The sequence below is a fragment of the Mus musculus genome, chromosome 4 (genome assembly GCF_000001635.26).
Source record: "Mus musculus strain C57BL/6J chromosome 4, GRCm38.p6 C57BL/6J".
In the NCBI taxonomy this organism is placed as follows: domain Eukaryota; kingdom Metazoa; phylum Chordata; class Mammalia; order Rodentia; family Muridae; genus Mus; species Mus musculus.
Genome location: NC_000070.6, coordinates 119,354,635 through 119,375,090, shown reverse-complemented (window position 1 = coordinate 119,375,090; position 20,456 = coordinate 119,354,635). Strand labels below are relative to the sequence as shown.

Sequence of the window (20,456 nt, the reverse complement as noted above, 5' to 3'; positions counted from 1 at the left end):
CGGGCCCTGGAATCAAGCACAGTTATTGTAGGAACTCTCCATTCAGACAGTTTGTTTTAATTCAGTCCTGTGATGGGAACTATCTTCTATTTGTAGAACTGTTTCCCAACCAACCTCTCTACTCCTCAAAGGAGATATGCTTTAGTTCCATAATACAAAAAAACAAGTAACCTTTAAGGATGGCAAATCTTCTGAAAGCAAACAAACAAAAGTGACTATATTGCCAGATCCCATAATGCAGTATGCCTCCAGACACCTGCATGCAACAGATTCTCCTGGCATGCTTATACGGAGTCTCACTTCTACTCAGACACTGAGCCTGACATTTGGGGCTGCTATAGTTGACAAGTGTCTTCGTAAGGGTTTTATTGCTATGAAGAGACGCCATGACCATATCAACACTTATAAAGGAAAACATCTCATTGAGGCTGGCTTACAGTTTCAGAGGTTTAGCCCATTATCGTCATGGAGGGAAGCATGCAGCAGGCAGGCAGGCAGGCAGGCAGGCAGGCATGGTGCTGAAGGAGCTGAGAGTTCTACATCTTGATCCAAAGAGAGCAGGAAGTCAGTGAGCTACTAGACCTGGCTTGAGCATCTGAGACCTCAAAGCCCACCCCCCAGTGACATACTTCCTCCAACAAGGCCACATGCCTTATAGTGCCACTCCCTATGGGCCTATGGGGGCTATTTTTATTCAAACCACCACACCAAGGTACCTTTACAAGTTCAAGTGTTTTCAAATAAACAGGGTCAGACTGGAAGAAACTTCCCTTCTGCAATGTGCTTGTAGCATTCTAGTATTTTCTCAAGGCAATAATATATTATGAATCAATGAAGCTCAGTCAATACTTGGGACAGATGTGTGTGGGAATCATAGAGATCACTGGGGTTTTGTCTCTTTGTTCCTGATTAAAGGTACAACTGAATTATAAATAGCAATCTGAGATGCCAACATCAAAAGACCAGACTACCCGTTTGTTTGTTTGTTTGTTTGGTTGGTTGGTTGGTTGGTTGTTTGTTTGTTTGGTTGGTTGGTTGGTTGGTTGGTTGGTTAGCTGGCTGGCTGGCTGGCTAGTTGGTTGGTTGGTTGGTTGATTGGTTGGTTGAACCATGGAGTTACACACCCTTATGTCTACTGTAAACATGGGTTAAGTTATATGACACCCGGAAAGCATTTAACTAAATCTCAATAAGACTTCCTATAGGGCAGCAGTTTAGATAGCTCCAGGCAGTAATTAAGCACTTGTAGAATCAATGTCTCCTTTTCACAGTTGTACATAAAAGTCTGCAAAATAGAGCATTTGCTTTTTCACTTCACTTCACAGGTCTCAAAGCTTGCACAAGAGCTGGAACTGTTAAAACATTGCTCTGTAGGGGACAGAACTGCTAATTTGATGACGAGTGAAAACGCCTGTGAAGACCTGGTGTCTAAAGGGCCACTTTTGGAAGTGGAGGCTGTGAGCCCCAGTGAGGACAGACAGGCTCTCTGGTAATTTGAGAAGATCTGACTGAGCACAGTAACTAGAGGGTTTTATTGGCTGATTATCCCAAGAGTCTGACATTTCATTTTCAAGAGATGTAATCTGGGGGAAAAATAGTTTTAAGCATTTCCTAGAGTTTGTCCTTTTTTTTTAAACAGTTGTATGTTGATTACATGGGAAGAGGACAGACCATGGATGGGGCAGTGACTGTGGTACCACCTGCACTTAGGGCAGGGGGATGACAGGGTGCACCTTCTCCTGACACGGCATTGAAGCTACATGTGAAACTTCCCCTCTTGCCTTTGAAAGCTACCATGTGCTTTGAGTTGAAGTGTAGGAAGTAAAGCTGGATTATAACAACCCATCCTCCAGGAGAGACACTCAGCCATCTCTCTTCTGGGCGTGCACATCTGCAGTTTTACATAATCAAGGCGGTGCTCTAAGGAGTTTCTGCTTGGCTGATCTTATTTAACATTTTATCTGAGCATTGAGTTTTCAGGGCATTTTCTCTTCTCGATTGTTTAATCTTGTTCCCTAACTTTGTTTACACATTTTTTTTTACCACAATTATCCATTACAGGAGTCTTGGGGACTTTGGGCAAATGATCTGTTCTAATCTGGCACAAAAAGTTAACAGCAGCAAATTACTTTCTGTGGGCAAAAGCCTAACGGTCACTGAGAAGGAAACAGTAAATGCCCATGCTCCGTAGATAAAGGACGCGTAAGACCCCCGAAACTGGGGAGACCTCAGCTCAAGTCCTGGGATGAGCTGGCCGGCACCCCAATGACTCGAGAGAAAACCACAGCTGATGCAAACTGCAAGAGGCTTTATTGTCAGCTGAGGACGAACTCATTTCCCCGCACAGGGCAGGGGAGTTCGGGGAGTAGGGGGCTTTTAAAGGAAAAGTGAGGGATTGGGAGGAGAGTTGGGAGGAGTTGGGAAGAGTTTGGCTACAGCTCTTCTCTGGTGGGTGTCCTTGGTAAAATTACAAGGCATGAGGAGTGGGGAGTGAACTGTAGCTCTTCTCTGTGGAATCTCTCTCCATGTCCTTGGCACAGGGAGCCAAGCAAGCACCTGGCTAGGTCTCCCCACAATCATCGCATCTCTGGCTGTAAGGCACAGAAACAAAAAGGCTTTTTGCTGGCTATAGAGAACAAAGAGCTTCTTTCTGGCTGTATTTTTAGAGATCAGGGAAAACAAGCTTGGGGGATGTTTTAGGGGCTTTACCTCCCAGGGAGAAACGCTTTAAGTTGGGATCTCGCAGACGCCCTTATCCATGAATTGTGGAGACTGTGTCTTGGTGTCACCAAATTTATTTCTGCATCAGTGCTCTAAGATAGATACTGGGGCCCCTGACTTTTGTGTTCTCTTAAAAATTTAACTTCAGCCGGGCATGGTGGCGCAGGCCTTTAATCCCAGCACTTGGGAGGCAGAGGCAGGCGGATTTCTGAGTTCGAGGCCAGCCTGGTCTACAGAGTGAGTTCCAGGACAGCCAGGGCTATACAGAGAAACCCTGTCTCAAAAAACCAAAACCAAAACCAAACCAAACCAAAACAAAACAAAACAAAACAAAACAAAACAAAAAATTAACTTCAGAGTAAGCTCTGAGTCCAAGATTCACAACCAGGAAATGGAGATGCATGGTGGGAGGGGCATCTTGGAGGGATGGCGGGGTGATGGGTGGGGTGGGAAGGACATATTGGAGAGATGGCGGGTGTCTCTGCCAGTGAGCCCGAAAGCCAGGATCACCATGTTTAGGTTTTCTGGAGGGATCAGGAAAAACTAACCCCAGAATACACCAGGGATAGTGTGACAGGTTTCAAGGGAAGTTGTTGTAGCATCTCCTTAGGTGGAGATGGAAGGTGACAGGCAGGTCAGTTAATCCTCCGTGAGCCACAGGTGATGAAGCACTGACCTAGGGCAAGAGGCAGTAGCGATGCGACAGTCGGAAAACTCTTCACAGGAAGGATTGCGGTGCATCTTCCCTCCGTGTGTCTGCCACGTGTTTCCATCTCCCCCATCTCTAACGGCCCCACTTCAGTCAGATGTGGAACACAACCACATTCAACATTAGCCATTTGTCCACTGGGCAGGTGTTCTGGACAGAGGGTGGTTTAACTTTATAGTCTTCTGTGGTCTGATGGAAGAAGACAGTTTAACAAGGCACTGCTGGCTCAATAGTCTATCAAGGGGCAAATGGGGGTGGGGGGAGTGCGGGGCAGTGGGTAGACAGACAGAGACAAAGAGAAATGGGGAGGGAGAGGCAGAATGTGATGTTCAAGGGGCATATGTTTGTGTGAAATAGTTTAGAATTACTCTAGGGAAGGGGAGCGATGAGGATAAGATGCAGGCAGGATCCTAGACATGTAGGTCCATGCAATGCCTATATCAGGGAGGTGTTTGTTTGCCATATTGGGATTAATCATGGGGCTTTACAAGCTGAGCTGTGTTCACAACCCTAGTTAGAAGCTTACACAATAAAATTTTTTTAAAAACCCAAAAACCTCCTATAGAGTTTAGCAGCCTGGGCAAGACAATTGGTTCATGCTTTAGGAAAATCACTCTGCCTTGTATGTGCAAAGCATATTAAAAATGAAACAGGATTTGGGGATTAGTGATTATAATCAGGATAAAGAAGTTAGAGTAGTCAGTAGCTGGAGTATGAGAAGAGGCTTAAAGATAAAGTAAGAGGTAGCTGGGGAGATGGCTCAGGCAGCGAAGGTCTTACCAAGCAAGCGCGAGGACCTAAGTTCAGATTTCCAGTGTCTGTCCACCTGTTCCCCTACTGGTTTGGCATATGGAGATGGAAGTGTCCCCAGAACTCACGGGCTATCCCAGCTAGCTAAATTGGTAAGGTCTAGGCTCAGTGAAAGATGCCCGTCTCAAAACGATAAAGGTAGCATCGGTGAGATGGCTCAGGAGGTAAGGGTGCTTGCCACCAAGCCCGAGTTTGATCTCTAAGACCTATGACAGAAGGACAAAACTGACTCCCACGGGCTGTCCTCTGTCACACATGCACAGTGCACACATACGCACACACAAATTTAAGTGTAATACAAATTATAAATAAATAAAGCAACTTGACTTCCAGCTTGATTGTTTCATTTGCTGATGCGGGGACCATGTCTCTTGCTTTGACAAAATACTTGAGGCTGAATTCTTCAAGAGCATTCTTTAGCTCGTGGTTCTGGGGGTTCAGAAGCATGGCCCCAAATCTCTGCCAATGGCCTTCCGGCAGAAGGAGCACATGCAGGAAGGGATTATATCCTGTGGCAAGTCTGGCAGCCAGGGAGCAGAGCATTTTGCATGTGCTGGCATGTGGGTGTTTGTGTGCCCGTGTGCCCGAATGCCAAGTCCCAAGGCTGACATCAGCAGTCATCCTCTGCTACTCTTCACACTTGCTGGTTGAAGGATATCTCAAACATGCCTCACTGGTTCGCACAGGGGGGTCCCCTTGGGGGAAATGACAAAACCATGTCCCAGCCGGAACCGTTTGTCTCTGTCAGCTGCTGTCTTAAATAAAATTACCACGAGCACCACCTCTCGCACATTGAGCTTTTTCTTTTTTTTTTTTTAAGATTTATTTATTATTATACATAAGTACACTGTAGCTGTCTTCAGACACTCCAGAAGAGGGAGTCAGATCTCGTTATGGATGGTTGTGAGCCACCATGTGGTCGCTGGGATTTGAACTCCAGACCTTTGGAAGAGCAGTCGGGTGCTCTTACCCACTGAGCCATCTCACCAGCCTGAGCTTTTTCTTAAGAATTACTTTATTACAGTGGAGACAGGTTACATTACAGCTCAATAGAACAGCACCTGCAGTTCCACAGGGCAGTCTACGCTCATGGTTTACAATTTTTTAGAATCTAAACATTTTTAGATGTTTTTAAGTTTCTAAGTAATTGTTTTTGTGTGTATGGGTGTTTTGCCCGCGTGCATGTCTGTGCATCACATGCATGCAGTACCTACGGAGGAATCAGATCCCCTGGAACTGGAGTTAAGGATGGCTCTGAGCTGCCAGCTAGGTTCTGAACTCAGGTCCTTTGGAAGAGCAGCCAGTGCTCTTAACCGCTGAGCCATCTCTCCAGTCTCAGAATCTAAACCTCTTTATGGCTCTTCGTTTGTGATGCCAGCTCCTCCTTGAACGTGAATAGCAACTATGATTGTAGAGCATGCAAGGCTGGGTTCCAAGGAACCCCAAACAATCTTCAGATTGGGGGACTAGAAATACAAGTGGGACCAGGGTGCAGTGGCAGATTAGAGGCAAAAAGCTTGCCTGGCATGCAGAAGGCCCTGGGTTCAATCTCAGCCTGCCAAAAAAGAAAGACACCAGAAGCAAAATGCAGTGACGCCCCACCCCCAGAGTGTGTGTGTGTGTGTGTGTGTGTGTGTGTGTATGCGCGCGCACACACACACTTCTGTACATTCTCTGGTGGCTGAAGGTGTGCCCTTCCTTCTGTTTCTGTGACTTAAGTTCTCATGGAGTCCCCTCTTTCTCTGGCTTTCCAGCCAATCTGTTTGCTCTTTTCTGTCTAGGCTGAGCCCTCCCCTCCATCCCCGAGCCGCCCTTCCTCGTGTCTGGGTTTCTACCGTGCTCTCCTGTGTCGGCATCCTCACCTCAAGCCTGTCTCCATCCTTATCCATACCCTGTCACCCTAGTCCACCCTGTATTAATCCACGCACTTGGCCCAGTCAGAAATCCAGATGTCACCTCATTCTTCCCCACCCGCCACATCTGACAGATGAGGAATGTCTGAAACACCTTGAAGTCTCTCCAGACCCTATCCTCATTCCCGGCCCTGATACTTACTACATGGATAGAGACAACAGCCTCTCATCCGGTTTCCCTGGCATGCTTTTTATTTAAAAAACAAAAATTTACTTACTGGAGAGTGGAAGATGTAAGCATGCCACAGCACCTGTATAGAGGTCAGGGGAGGACAAAGGAAAGGGCTTGACTCTTCCCTTTCATCACCTGAGTCCCAAGGATTGAACTCAGGTCATCAAGGCTTGGCAGCAAGCACCTTCATCCACCAAGCCATCTTGTGGGCCCCTAAAGAACATATTTGTTAAACCATTGTGGAATATTTTGTGTTCCATGATCTCATCTTTACTGTGGGTGTAAACAGGTGTACACTTTTAGTGTTGTCCCTTTTTAGCTCAAGTCAATGATTCACCAAGCTATATACTACCACTCAGCCTGATTCGTGTTCAGATATCCTTATTTCTCAATCATAAACCTTTGCAGCCCACTGTAGCTCCCGTTGAGGTACCTACTGCTTTTGGAAATCTTTATGACCCGAATCTGCCCAGTGCCATAATAGAAGTCCAGAGAGGAGAAAAGTCATTTAAACTGGTTATTGGGCTGTACGTGTATATGAAAATATACGATGGGTCATCTCCCTGACTGGGGGGGGGGGGGCATTGCTATACAATGCACAAGAACAATTCCACTGCCGTACCATTCAAGTTTGGGGGCGGCGGGGGCGGGGGGGGGGGGAATCACCTACCGTGTAGGATTTTCTTCGTCACTATCCTGCCACAAGAATATTTGTTTGATAGTTTTTTGTTGTTATATTTGTACCAAGTTCTGAATTAGGAGAAAGTAAACAGGAGGAAACGCCAGACGAGTCAGTGAAGGCGGCCACTTTCCCCAGAGAGAGGCAGGAGTCACAGCAGATGCGAGGCCATGAACAGCCATTGGCCGTGGAGCCCAAGGAAGTTGGGAGGCTTGAAGAAGAGGCGAGCCTCCAGTCTCAGAGCTGTGGTGGTAGTTCAGATGACAGCAGCACCAAGGTATGTGCTGCAGACACACGCTCTGGGGCCCATCCTTCTGACTAGCCCTGGATTTAAGCATCATTTTTTGTTTGGTTGTGGTTTTTTGTTTTTTCTTTTTGAAACCTTCTTAAAGTTTCTTATACAACGTTACAACTTGAGCGGTAATAAAATTACAACCAAAGCCTGAACCTGCTGATTCAGTTTATTATTGAAGGTTTGTTTGTTTGTTTGTTTTTGTTTTTTAATTGGCTTCAGAGAGATTGTTTTAAATAAGGCCCTGTCTATTTGCTATTTACTGCAGCTCTGCCTGTAGAGAGTTAAGACTATTGATTGTATTTGCGAGTAAACCACCTTCCAAGTTTAAAGGGCTGATAAGATGCCAGGTGTTCTCCTGCTATTCCAGAATTTGAGAGGTAGAGGCAGGAGGATCAAGAGTCACCCTTTGTTACATAATGAAGTTGAGTGAGGCCAGCCAGGGCTGTAAGTGACTCTGTCTCAAAAAAAAAAAAAAAAAAAGTTGAGAAGTAGGTCAAGAATGTACTTTCGGGAAAGGAGGGCTGGAGAGCTGACTCAGCAGTTCAGAGTGAGCTCTGCTCTTACAGAGAACCTGAATTCGATGCCCAGAACCCACAACTGCTTGTAACTCAAAGGGGTTTTAACATCTCTGGTCTCTCTGAGAGTACCCAAAGTCACATGCTCAGACAGACACACACACACAGTGAGTGAGAGAGAGAGAGAAAGAGGGAGAGAGAGAGAGACCTTTAATTTTACTATCTATCAATTTATTTATTTTGAGACAATGTTTCACTGTGTAATCCTGGCTGGTCTTGGAACTCTATCCAGGCCGGGCTGAATCACAGAGATCTGCATGTCTCTCCAGAGTGCTAGGATTAAAGGCATGGGATACCATAAGCAGCCAAAAATATCTTCTTTTTTTTTTTTAATGTAAGTCAAGGGCTGGAGATGTAAGCATGCCCTGGATGGAATCCAGCATGGGAAGGGAGAAGGAGGAAGTAAACAGATTTGGAAGTAGAATTTAAAAGTTGAAGAAGCCATAGTAATGAAAATATAACCAGGCTTGATGCCTCGTGACTATACCCCGGCACTTCTCAAACTGTGGGTCGAAACGATCAGAAAATGCATCAGAAACGTAGTCTCCTGTCTAACCCATGGGAGACTGAAGAGGGAGGGACCACACAGTAGTTCAAAGACAGCTTGTGCTGCAGAATGAGATAGAGGGAAGAGAGAGAGAAAGAGAGAGAGAGAGAGAGAGAGAGAGAGGAGAGAGGGGAGAGAGAGATATTATACTAGAGCACACACACAAGGAGAGTAAGGAGAGTCACACCTTGTTTGGCTCAAAAGCCCAAAGAAGAGCATGACTTCAAATGCCCAACAAGAACTCACATTGTCATTAGGGGACCCCCCCACACACTTCTTGGACACTGGGCCAGAGCAGCTGGCTTGGGAAGATGTGAAAAGAGAAACCTAACAATTACAAAGTCATCGTTGTTGTTTGGGGTTCTGTTGGTGGTGATTTGTCTGGTTTGGGGGTCAGGGTATTGCTTTGCAGCCAGACTGGACTAAAAATTCAGAATGTAGCCCAGGCTGGCCTCACTCCTGACTGATGGGATTGCAGGTATGTGCTACCATGCTCAGCTAAGAGTATAAAATTTTGCCTACATGTAACGTCTAAAAAGTGATTCCTGGCTAATTTGCTAGTCTAATATTTCTTCCCCATTTGTTTGAAGCTCTTGTTAGTCAATGCCTAAAGCCAAAGCCCCAAACTGGGAAGAGGTGGAGGGAGGCTGGCGGACAGGTTGAAGGGCAAGGAATGCAGGTGGGTAGATCAAAACACATTATGCGGATGCATGACATTCTCAAACAACAAAACAAAGAACACCCCCACAGCAATGACAAAAAGCAAGTTTGGCTGAAAAACATGCAAAAATCCTAAGGAAGTTTCTCGTGTAGTCACTTTGTGGAAGGGCAAATAGTTCTACAGCCACACAGCCTCTTGGGGCCTCAGGAAATTCTAGTGTGGCTCAGTACATTTTTCTTCCCCTAATGACCGTGAGTTATTGAAAAAAAAGAGTTGTTCTTATTTATTCAACCAAAATGAATTACCTGGATGCAATGAATAAGGTAGATGGGGCTCGTGCATGCGTTTGGTCCAACTAGATGGCTCATGGTCCAGCAGATCTCCACTTCCCACCTCTTGATGCTAACTTTCTCAAAACTCAAAAGACTATCAGTGTGGAGGTGACACTACAGAGTGCTGACGATTACCCCAAGTTGAAAAGTTCCGTATCAGGATGTGTGAGCGCGGAGCCCACTCAGATTACCCAAGCAAAGCATAGGGACCACCCCAAGCTATCATCATCTGCCTGCTCGTATTTGTTATCCCAGAGTTGTGTGACATGCGTGCATGCATTAGAGAAGCTCGGTGTCTTAATAGGATCTAGAGAGCTGTAGCACCTCTATAAGCAAGATTAGGATCTAAGCCCACCTTACTGCAGCTTTAAAACTGACACTAGCTCCCACACCACCCCTCTGTCCATGAAGTTGGTGGTGCTGGATAGTGGGGGGATGTATTGATGTCTCTGTTGGCAGCCGGGCAAGGCTGCAAACTCACTTTTGGCCCGAGAGCTCCGTCCTTGTTCTCCAAGGCTGTTTCTCTCATGTCTCTCCCAGAGAGATATGTGGCATACACATAGACATGCACATGCATGCACACACACATGTACACATAAACTTATACATAGACCACACACACACACACACACACACCATAACATTATTCTACGTACAGTATTTGTATGGAAGAGTTTATAACTTAAAGTTGTGCATTTAGCTTAGGTTGTAAAAATTCATTGCATGGGAAACCCAAGGCTTAGTATGGTTGGTTATATTGTTCTCTTAAAAGCAGAGTAAACAAGCCAGGCATGGTGGCACACGCCTTTAATCCCAGCACTCGGGAGGCAGAGACAGGCAGATTTCTGAGTTCGAAGCCAGCCTGGTCTACAAAGTGAGTTCCAGGATATCTGGTGCTATACAGAAAAACCCTGTCTCAAAAAACCAAAAAAAAAAAAAAAAAAAGCAGAGTAAACTTAGACTGAGTACACAGTAGGACAGCAGGCTAAGCGCATAGTATTATTAAAGTATCTCCAGACACACAATTTACTTGGCTGCAAGATCAGACAAAAAGCATCTAACATCTCTGAAAGCAGGAGATGTTAGAAAACACAACACCATGCAATCCATCCCTCAGGTAGAATGCTTTGAATGCCTCAGGGCAGGACCAAGCTGTCAGTTAAAGCTAGGCCACTCCCACTTACATCACACCCGATTTCCTTTATTGCCCCTGCTCAAGACAATCACTAATCTACTTTCTGTCCATCATGGGTTTGTCTGTTCTGGGTCTTCCCAATATCTTTAGAATCATTTACCAGAAGACCTTTTATGACTGATGTGTTTCGTGTCACTGTTTTCAAAGTTTGTTCAAGGTGGTGCTATGTGTCAGTATTCACTGTTCGTTTTAGGCTGATGACGTTTCTATGGCTAGGCCACATTTAACATTAGTTGTTGACTGTTTGATCCTATCCGTCTCATGCTTTGTTTGGGGTCTGGAGGCTGCTTATTGTTTGTCGTTATTTGTGAGTCAGCGTCTCTTTAGAGCCTCAGCTGGCTGGCCCCCACCAGCAGAGCCTCCTGACTCAGTCTCCCTAGCACCAGGACTCCACACGCATGCAGCCATTCCAAATCCTGGTGTGTTTCTAATGCCATCATTAGCATCAAAATAAAATCACTGGGGCATACAAATACTGTACATGGTCTCAGTTTTTCCTTTTCATATTTGCCAAAACTATTATTGTCTTGTTTTTTAAAATATAGTCATTTTAATCCCTGTCATATTTTCATTGTGGCTTTGATTTTTATTTTCCTAATGAGTATAATGACATGATGGATTTTAAAATGTTTTTACAGTCTCTTACATATTGTCATTAGAGAAATGTCTAGTTTACTCCTTTCCCTAGTTTTAATTGGACTATATTTGTTTTGTCTTGTTGAGTTGTAAAAGTTTATTATTTATTCTTATTTATTATATACCTTATTAGATATTTGATACCCAAATATTATAGCCCCTCAATGGGCTGTCTCTTCATTTTCCTGTCACTGCCCATTGATACACATATGTTTTTATTATGTAAACACCCATTTATGAGGTTTTTCTTTTCATGCGTGTGTGTGTGTGTGTGTGTGTGTGTGTGTGTGTGTGTTGTATGTATTCTTGTTTGCTTCCTTGGGAGTACAGGCACCTATGTCTGCATGTCCGCATGTACACGTGGAGGCCGCAGGTTGATGTTGGGTGTCATCCTTTATCAGTCTTCCACCTTATCTTTGAGGCAGGGTCTCTCAATCAAACCCAGAGGTGGCTGATAGGGTTCTTCTAACTAATCAGCTTGTTCAAAGGATCGTCTGCCTCTGCCTTCCAAGGAAAGGATTACAAGCAGACTGCCACTTCCATCCACCCAGCCTGCATTTGCCGTGAGTTTGCAGGCCCTGACCTCTGGTTACCTTGCTTGCATAGCAAGTGCTTCAACCTCTGAGACATCTCCCAGACACTGCCCCCCATTTACAATTGTTTGCTTGCTTGTTGGTTGCTCTGTGTAGCCCTGCCTGTCCTGGGACTCACTCTGTAGACCAGGCTAGCCTTGAACTCAGAGATCTGCCTGCTTCTGCCTCCTGAGTGTTGGGATTAAGTGTTCAATACCACATCCAGCACCATTTGGTTTTTTGTTGTTGTTGTTGGGTTGGGTTTTTGTTTGTTTGTTTTTGATTTTTGTTTTGTTTTGGTCTTTTGAAACAGGGTTTCTCTGTGTAATACTGGCTATCCTGGACTTGCTTTGTAGACCAGGCCGGCCTCAAACTCACAGAGATCCACCCGACTCTGCCTCCTGAGGGCTGGGGCTAAAGATGTGCACCACCACGCCCAGATCCATTTACACTTTTTTAATGTTTGTCTCATGATCTTATCTAAATGAGCATGAGAAGGCTTTGCTCTCATGTTTCTTCTGAGACTATTTTTATTTTTTTACCTTTATAATTAAATCTTGGATCCAGTTTCAAATACTGTGTGTTACAAGAAAGGGTCCACCTTCGTCTTGTATGCAAAATATCCAGTTGTGCCACTAATATGTATTGAAAGGAAAACCCCTCTTTCTTAGTCATAAAAGAGAAAAAAAAGATCTGTGGAGCTCGTGAAAGGTTGATTATTTCTATTTGAACTCTGTTTCCCACGTCAGCTGTTGCACACAGTCTTTCTTCAGTGTGTGTGTTTGTGTATTTGCCTGCATGCATGACTGTGCACCAGTCACACTCAGTGCCTGAAGAGGCCACAAGAGGGTGTTGGACCTCCTAGGATTGGAGTTACAGACAGTTGTGAACACCATGTTGAGGCTGGGAATTGAACCTGGGTCCTCTTAACCATTGAGCCATCTCTCTAGCCCCATGATTGCATGGCAAAGAAGCAGGTAAGCGAGTAGAGTTTGGACAATTTCTGTCCTGTTCTGTGCACTGGTGACTATTTCATTCTCTCTCTCTCTCTCTCTCTCTCTCTCTCTCTCTCTCTCTCTCTCTCTCTCTCTCTCTCTCCCTGTGTGTGTGTGTGTGTGCTGTTCTTCACCCCTGATGCCAGATGGTAGTATCTAGTAAGGCTAGTAAGGTGCTATATTAGCTTAATCATCTTCTTTTATTTTTAAGATTTATTTTATTATATGAGTGCACTATAGCTGTCTTCAGACACGCCAGAAGAGGGCATTAGATCCCATTACAGATGGTTGTGAGCCACCACGTGGTTGCTGGGAATTGGACCTTTGGAAGAGCAGTCAGGACTCTTAAACACTGAGCCATCTCTCCAGCCCCCCTAGCTTAATCTTACTAAATGTACAATTTTAACAACAGACAAGCCAGATGCCAGACCTTTCCGAATGCTTATAAATAGGGAAAGAATCGTGGTAGCCTCTCACACGGGCAAGAATGAGCGTTTATCAGTCAGAAGTATTTTGTGATGTCAGCTGTGGGTGCTGATGATCTGGTTAACACTAGTCCAGGTGAGGTTTCTTTTTTTTACTGTTCTTGAACCAAGTTGTAAGCAGAATTAGCTTGGTAGGCTTAAAATGTTTTTCTAGCATTTTGGGTATATTGCTGTGCTGTGGGTACTGCACTAAACCGGTTACCCATGTTCATTAAGTGACATAATGGAGTAGGAATATAATCTGTCCATCTTATTGTGGAAAAACAGAGGCCTTAGTTAGGAACAAGGTAGATGGTATTTGCCCACATCGCAGAAGTGATTAAACCCAGGTCAACAGCCTATAGAGCAGTAGTTCTCAACCTGTGGGTCTCGGCCCACTTGGAAGTTGAGCAACCTTTTCACAGAGTTACCCTAACCTAAGACCATCAGAAAACACAGATGTTACATTACAAGTCATAGCAGTAGCATAATAACAGGAAGTAGCAGTGAAAATGATTTTATAGCTGGGGTCACACACATGAGGAAGATAGTAAAGGGTCACAGCCTTTGGAAGGTTGAGAACTACTGCCCACCTAGAGCTTGATCCTGCTGCTTCCCAGATTGCTTCCCTCCGCTAACAGCCCCCAGAAAGCAAGCAGCTCTCACCCTGTCCCAAGGAAGAATAGCGAACTGGCTCCCCAGAGCCCTTCTTGGTTGGTATTTAATCCTTATTTTATGAATTCTCTTTAGCTGGGCTAGTGAAATGTCAGTAACTCCTGAGAGTTGTCCTCTGATTGCCACACATACACTGTGGCATGCATACATACACATGTGCACACGCACGCACACACGCACGCACATACATACACATGCGCACACACACAAATGTAGCACACATACACACACACAGGCACACACACAAATGTAATACACACACTGGCACACACACACAGGCACACACACACACAGGCACACACACAAATGTAACACATATACACACACACACAGGCACACACACAAATGTAACACATACATGCACACAGGCACACACAAATGTAATATACACACTGGCACACACACAGGCACACATACAAATGTAACATATATATACACACAGGCACACACACAAATGTAACACACATACACACACACAAGCACACACACAAATGTAATACACACACTGGTACACAGGCACACACACAAACACATACAAATGTTTATACAGGCACACACAGGCACACATACAAATGTAGCACACATGCATGCACACAGGCACACACACAAATGTAATATACACACTGGCACACACACAGGCACACACAAATGTAACACATATACACACACAGGCTCACACACAAATGTAACACACACACACAGGCACACACACAAATGTAACACACACACACAGGCACACACACAAATGTAACACACATGCACACAGGCACACACACAAATGTAATACATACATACAGGCACACACACAAATGTAATAAAATTTTAAAAACTAAATGTGGGGCTGGAGAGTTGGCTCAGCTATTAAGAGCACTGTCTGCTCTTCCAGAAGTCCCAGGTTTAATTCCCAGCAACCACAACTATCTGTATCTCCAGTTATAGGGGACCTGACACTTTTTTGGCCTCCACAGGCACCAAGCACACAAGGGGTATACAGGCATACATGCAGGCCATAAATATAAAACAATTTTAAACTGTTTTTAGAAAACTAGAAAATAATGTGGGTTCCTGGTTTTCGTTATTAAAGGATTTTGTAGTTCTGAGACTCAAAAGGGAGTGTTTTACTTTAAAAATCCTCTATTTTGTTTGCCTTTCATTGATTTTAGAATTTGAAAGGTTAATTGACGGCGCACAGCTGCTTTTGTTCCCATGATTCACTGGCCTTTGCACGCCAGTGTAGAGAAGCTTCTGATTACAGGAGCACCACCATGCACGGTGTAGAAGCATCGTTTGTTGTAGGTGACGGAACTAACTCCGGAAGCCCTCGTCCGTGAGCCCCCAGATCCCCACACACCGCCGGCGGTGCTCTCTCAAGCGCCTTTCTCTCTTACAATGTTTGCCTCAGTATCTAACATCTGGAGAGAAAACAAGCTGCCAGCACCAAGGGGAACTGCGGGAACTGCGGCAGAACCTGCGCCGCCTGCAGATCCTGTGCAACTCGGCTGAGAAGGAGCTGCGGTACGAGCGGGGCCGGAGCCTGGACTTGAAACAACATAACAGTTTGCTCCAGGAGGAGAACATCAAGGTAACTCGCTCTCTCACCCGCACAGCCTTTCCTGCCGGCCCTCAGCCGCAGCTTGGGAGAGCCAAGTCTCCATTCTCCGGCATTACTACTCAAAATCCTCAAAATCGATCCACGGAGGAATGGGCCAGGCCAACTATTCATTAACTCCCCACTTCCACTCACTCTCTCTGCTGCCAGCAGGGTGCAGATGCTATCAGTCCGTAAAAAAGGGTTTAGTGACACAGTCTGTTGAAATCCTTATCTCAAGTGTTTGTTTTCTTTGTTTTTTTTTCCTGTTATAAGTTAACATTTTTTAAAAAGATTTATTCATTTATTTTATTATATGAGCACAATGTAGCTGTCTTCAGATACACCAGAAGAGGGCATCGGATCCCATTACACATGGTTGTGAGCCACCATGTGGTTGCTGGGAATTGAACTCAGGACCTCTAGAGTCAGAACTGGACTTTAGAGAGATCAGTGCTATAAACCACTGAGCCCTCTCTCCAGCCCCTTATTGCAAATGTTTTAACATTTAATTTAATTTAATTTCAGTGACTGGTCTCCCTGCATTAGTTGCATATAGCCAGGTGTATTTCTTCCCAGTAAATGTATTCATAAGGGGGGAGGGGGAAAGGTGTCACAGATGTTTCACAGTTGTTTTTTGAAACACAAACGTTCAGAACAAGGCACCATTATAAATAATGTATCCTTCCAGATACAATTCAGTTCTATAAATATACATTACAGACTTGGTTTCTAATATATATTAGAAACTCTATATAAGGTTCTAAATTTCAATTTTCAGGGACTGGAGAGGTAGCTCAGTTGGTAGAGTATTTGCCTAGACTATAGGAGACCTTGGATTAATCCCCAGTACCACCACACTGGGCGTGGCAGAGACCTGGAGTGTCAAACAGAAGGCCTCTTAGATCAGCTTGTTTTAGACAGTATCCTGTAGACCAGGCTGGTCCTGAAATCACTGTGAAGCCAACGCTGATCTTAGCCCTATGAAGACTCCTCATCTTACTCCTGTCTCCACATGTCAAATGCCGAGATCCCAGGCACACATCACCATGTCCAACTCACCTCTGGACATACTCAAGCAATCGTATGTCTTTCTACAATGACCAGAATGACACAGATCCTAATTGGCCCCTTATAAATATGTATTCAATAGGCAGTCTTTCAGGAATGGAAAAATGATCACTTCATAAAGAGGGGAGATGCTGTTTACTGTCTCTTGGAGCCAGGCGTGTAGCGGTACAGTAACTACCTTTTATGTACAGATTGGCCGTATCACTCATAAACCTCCTCAGAGTTGTTAGGTCCACCAGGGTTGCAAAGCTAGCAGACTGTAGAATCTGAATTGAAACATGAGTGGATTTGACTTTCCACATTGTACTTTTCCTCAGCCTGGAGTCATTTTGAGACCTTAGATTTGCAAATACAGAGACAGTGTGTGTGTGTGTGTGTGTGTGTGTGTGTGTGTGTGTGTGTGTGTGCTATGTATGGATGTGTGCTCTCGTGTACGTGTGTGTACATGAGTGCAGGTGCTCACAGGGGTCAGAGCCTTTGGACAGCCTGGAATAGGAGTTCCAGGCAGTTGTGAGCCACTGATGTGGGGGCTGCAAATGTGCCACCAGCACAGTCCATGCTCTTACCCACTATAGGACTGATTTCCTAAAATCCACTCGAATGATCAAACTCTGGGTCACTACTGTTAGGCATGCTAGAGTAATTAACATCCCAGAATACTTATTTTGTTACCTTTGAACCATTTGGTTGTGGATTATACTACCAAGAATGTGCATAAAGTAATGATAGGTAGTTTAACACATTGCAAAGTGGATGTCCGTGGACACCACCTAGAACAGTATAGACCAAGCCAGCACACTGGTGACTCTGAAAACTCTTTCTCTACCGATATCCAAGTCGCTTCCTCACATCTGCTCTGTGCCACCTGGAACACTGAGACACTGTACTGGATCCTCTTTAGGCTGCAGAAGCCACCCTGGAGACAGAGGTTGTTGGCTTAACAGCTTTTACACCAGTGCAGTCTGACTTCAACAGCATCTCTAAACCGTGCCTGTGGGCTCCATCATTGAGGCTCACAGCCTTTAGATTCCCTGGCCTGGGGAGCAATGGACAGTATGCTAGGGAGGGAGAGTGCCCTCCTCTTTAACAGTGAGAGGCTTGGCTTTCCTGACCCTGAACCAATCTGGTGTACCAAATACCTCACTCTTTGCTTTGTTCTTTTCCTTGAGTTCAGTGCCCTGCTCGCCCGTTGGACTTGCTGAGTTTTCTTGAAGCAAGGTTGTGAAGAAATGAGAACTCCAGACTTTCTGATAGGCCAGAGTTCCTTTTGAGAAGAAATGAGCCAGGAGCAGATTTGTTCTTGTCAGTAATGTTTCCAAAGCACCACCAGCCCTCCAAGGGTATTGCCCCTGCTTCAGTACCAGATGCGAGGAGAACAGAGACATTGCACTGGTTTAAGGGGATTGAATTCAGGTCACCAAGCTTGGTGGCAAGCACCTTTGCTGGCTGAACCATCTTGCCTGCCTCCATGTTGATTTTTATCTCTGTGTGTGTGTGTGTGTGTGTGTGTGTGTGTGTGTGTGTGTGTGTGTTTGAGCACGCATGTGCTATGGGTCTCAGGAATGCTTTCTACCATTAACTGCATCCCCAGCCCTGTTTTTATGATTTTTTTTTACTTATGCCCCAACTCCAGATCAAAATTGAACTCAAGCAGGCCCAGGAGAAGTTGCTGGACAACGCCAGGCTGCACTCCTCGCTCACTGCGGAGTGGAAGCACTGTCAGCAGAAAGTCAAGGAGCTCGAGCTGGAGGGGCTTAGGCAGACGCAGAGCCTTAAATCCCAGCAGGGCCTACAGGAAAAGCTGGCGCGGGAGAAATCCAAAGCAGCAGAAGCACAGGAAAAGGTAACTGTCCTCCTGCTCGGGCGGGCGGCAGCCCACAGCTGGAACTGTCCTCCTGCTCGGGCGGGCGGCAGCCCACAGCTGGAACTGTCCTCCTGCTCGGGCGGGCGGCAGCCCACAGCTGGAACTGTCCTCCTGCTCGGGCGGGCGGCAGCCCACAGCTGGAACTGTCCTCCTGCTCGGGCGGGCGGCAGCCCACAGCTGGAACTGTCCTCCTGCTTGGCGGGCGGCAGCCCACAGCTGGAACTGTCCTCCTGCTTGGCGGGCGGCAGCCCACAGCTGGAACTGTCCTACTGCTCGGGCAGCAGCACACAGCTGGAAGCCTGCCCCCCAACCCTCACCCCCTTAAGAGGGTATCCTTAAGAGAGAAGTGTGTGCAAGTGTGGGGCCAGCTAATCTTTTCTCTTTGCCCCCTCTCCGTGTCTTCCTCTCTTTAATAATTTTGTCATCTGCCCCAACCATTCTAATAAACCTTGTACATTTTTAAAAACTGCATGAAGTTAGAAATGTAAGCTCCTGGGATTGAGGGGATGGCTGGACCTGTGAAGGGCATGTCACACAAACATGACGGCCTGGGTTCAGATCCCAGAACCCTCAGCGCAGGCCTGCAATCTCAGCTTTGGAGAAACACAAACAGAAGGGTCTCAAACTGGCTGGTCAACCGGCCTAGCCGAAATAGTGCACTCCAGACCAGCAAGAGACCCTGTCTCAAAAAGTAAGGTGGAGAGAGTCAGAGAATACACCCCTTATCATGTATACACATGTGCACATAACACATATACACCTCTATATATGCAAATGTATATTTAATTGAAGCTGTAATATGAACTGAATGAAGCCATAGGGCGTTTATACTTTATAATTTTAACAAACTTATTTTTCTCTCATTTGAATTGACTGCTTATATGACTTATTTTGTAATCTTTAAAAAAATTAGTCTTATTTACTTTATTGTGTGTGTATGAGTGTTTTGCCTGCATATATGTATGTATGTGCACCACATGTATGCCTGGTTCCTGAGAGGGTCAGTAGAGAGTGTTGGGTCCTCTGGAACTGGAGTTACAGGTGGTTGGGAGCTGCCATTGTTGGAGTTTGTCAAAAGACCCTACTCACAAGGATCACAGAGACCACCATCGCTGCAAAACACATGAGGATTTTTATTGACCCAACATGTTGGAGACTCCCCTCTCAGCATGCAGGCCAAAGGAGAGACCCAGAACAAAGAAAGAACACACTTTTTATATCTTTGTAAGGGGCAGATTTGAGCAACAGGGTTCTCATTGGTGTAGCAAGTAACCCTTTCAGGCATTGGTTGGTTTGTATAGTGACTAAGTAACCCTTTGGCCTAGTGACTCACTTGGCTTACCCCCGTGGTGGGTTTTATGATTTGGTAAGCAAAGTAATAGTACATTTTGAACTTATGGATCAGCTATTAATGTCACAGCTATTAACATCACAGCTATTAACGTCACAGCTATTAACGTCACAGCTATTAACGTCACAGCTATTAACGTCACAGCTATTAACGTCAGGGGAATTCTCACAACAAGGTCAGGGTGGTTTGTGGTTTTTGTCAGAATTCAGTGTGGGGCAGGGGGGAGGAGAATTGCTAATCTTGTTATGGTTATTTCTCTGAGAACAGCTAATATTATTTTGGTAGCTGCAAGGTTAATCATTTTGACTACTAAAACTATGTTTTTACATTTGTATATTCAGCCAGCTTCCTTATCTGGCTCTGCACTTTGCCTGCTAGTAGTTTGGAAAGTCCTTTTCCAAGGGGGAAGTGCTGGGTGGTCTTGAATTCATTTTGGATATTACACCATGTGGGGGTTGGGAACTGAACCCAGGTTGTTTGCAAGAGTAGCCAAGTGCTCTCAACCACTGAGCCATCTCTCCAACCCTATTTTGTAATTTTTAGAGGGGATGGGTGAGGCAGAGTTCCTCTGTGTAGCCCTGGCTGCCCTGGAACTAACTCTGTAGACCAGGCTGGCCTCAAACTCAGAGAT

At 45.3% G+C, this 20,456-nt stretch overlaps 1 protein-coding gene across 16 annotated transcripts in view; it reads left to right on the top strand.

Annotated features, from left to right (window-relative positions):
* Ccdc30 (coiled-coil domain containing 30) overlaps nucleotides 1–20,456 on the top strand; it is a 93,054-nt gene that overhangs the window by 40,431 nt on the left and 32,167 nt on the right. For 8 of the 16 annotated variants that reach the window (XR_001784210.2, XR_867894.3, XM_011240615.3 and 5 more), the window contains 4 exons: nucleotides 1,326–1,489; nucleotides 7,074–7,281; nucleotides 15,354–15,533; nucleotides 18,244–18,453. Coding sequence is in view for 11 of the 16 variants with exons in the window: in XM_011240615.3 (XP_011238917.1) it covers nucleotides 1,326–1,489; nucleotides 7,074–7,281; nucleotides 15,354–15,533; nucleotides 18,244–18,453 (762 nt within the window). In the remaining 5 variants the exon portion in view is untranslated. Of the gene's footprint in view, nucleotides 1–1,325; nucleotides 1,490–7,073; nucleotides 15,534–18,243; nucleotides 18,454–20,456 lie in introns of those variants that run through there. The other 8 variants (XM_017320409.2, NM_001270435.1, NM_029286.2 and 5 more) reach the window with 4 other exon arrangements.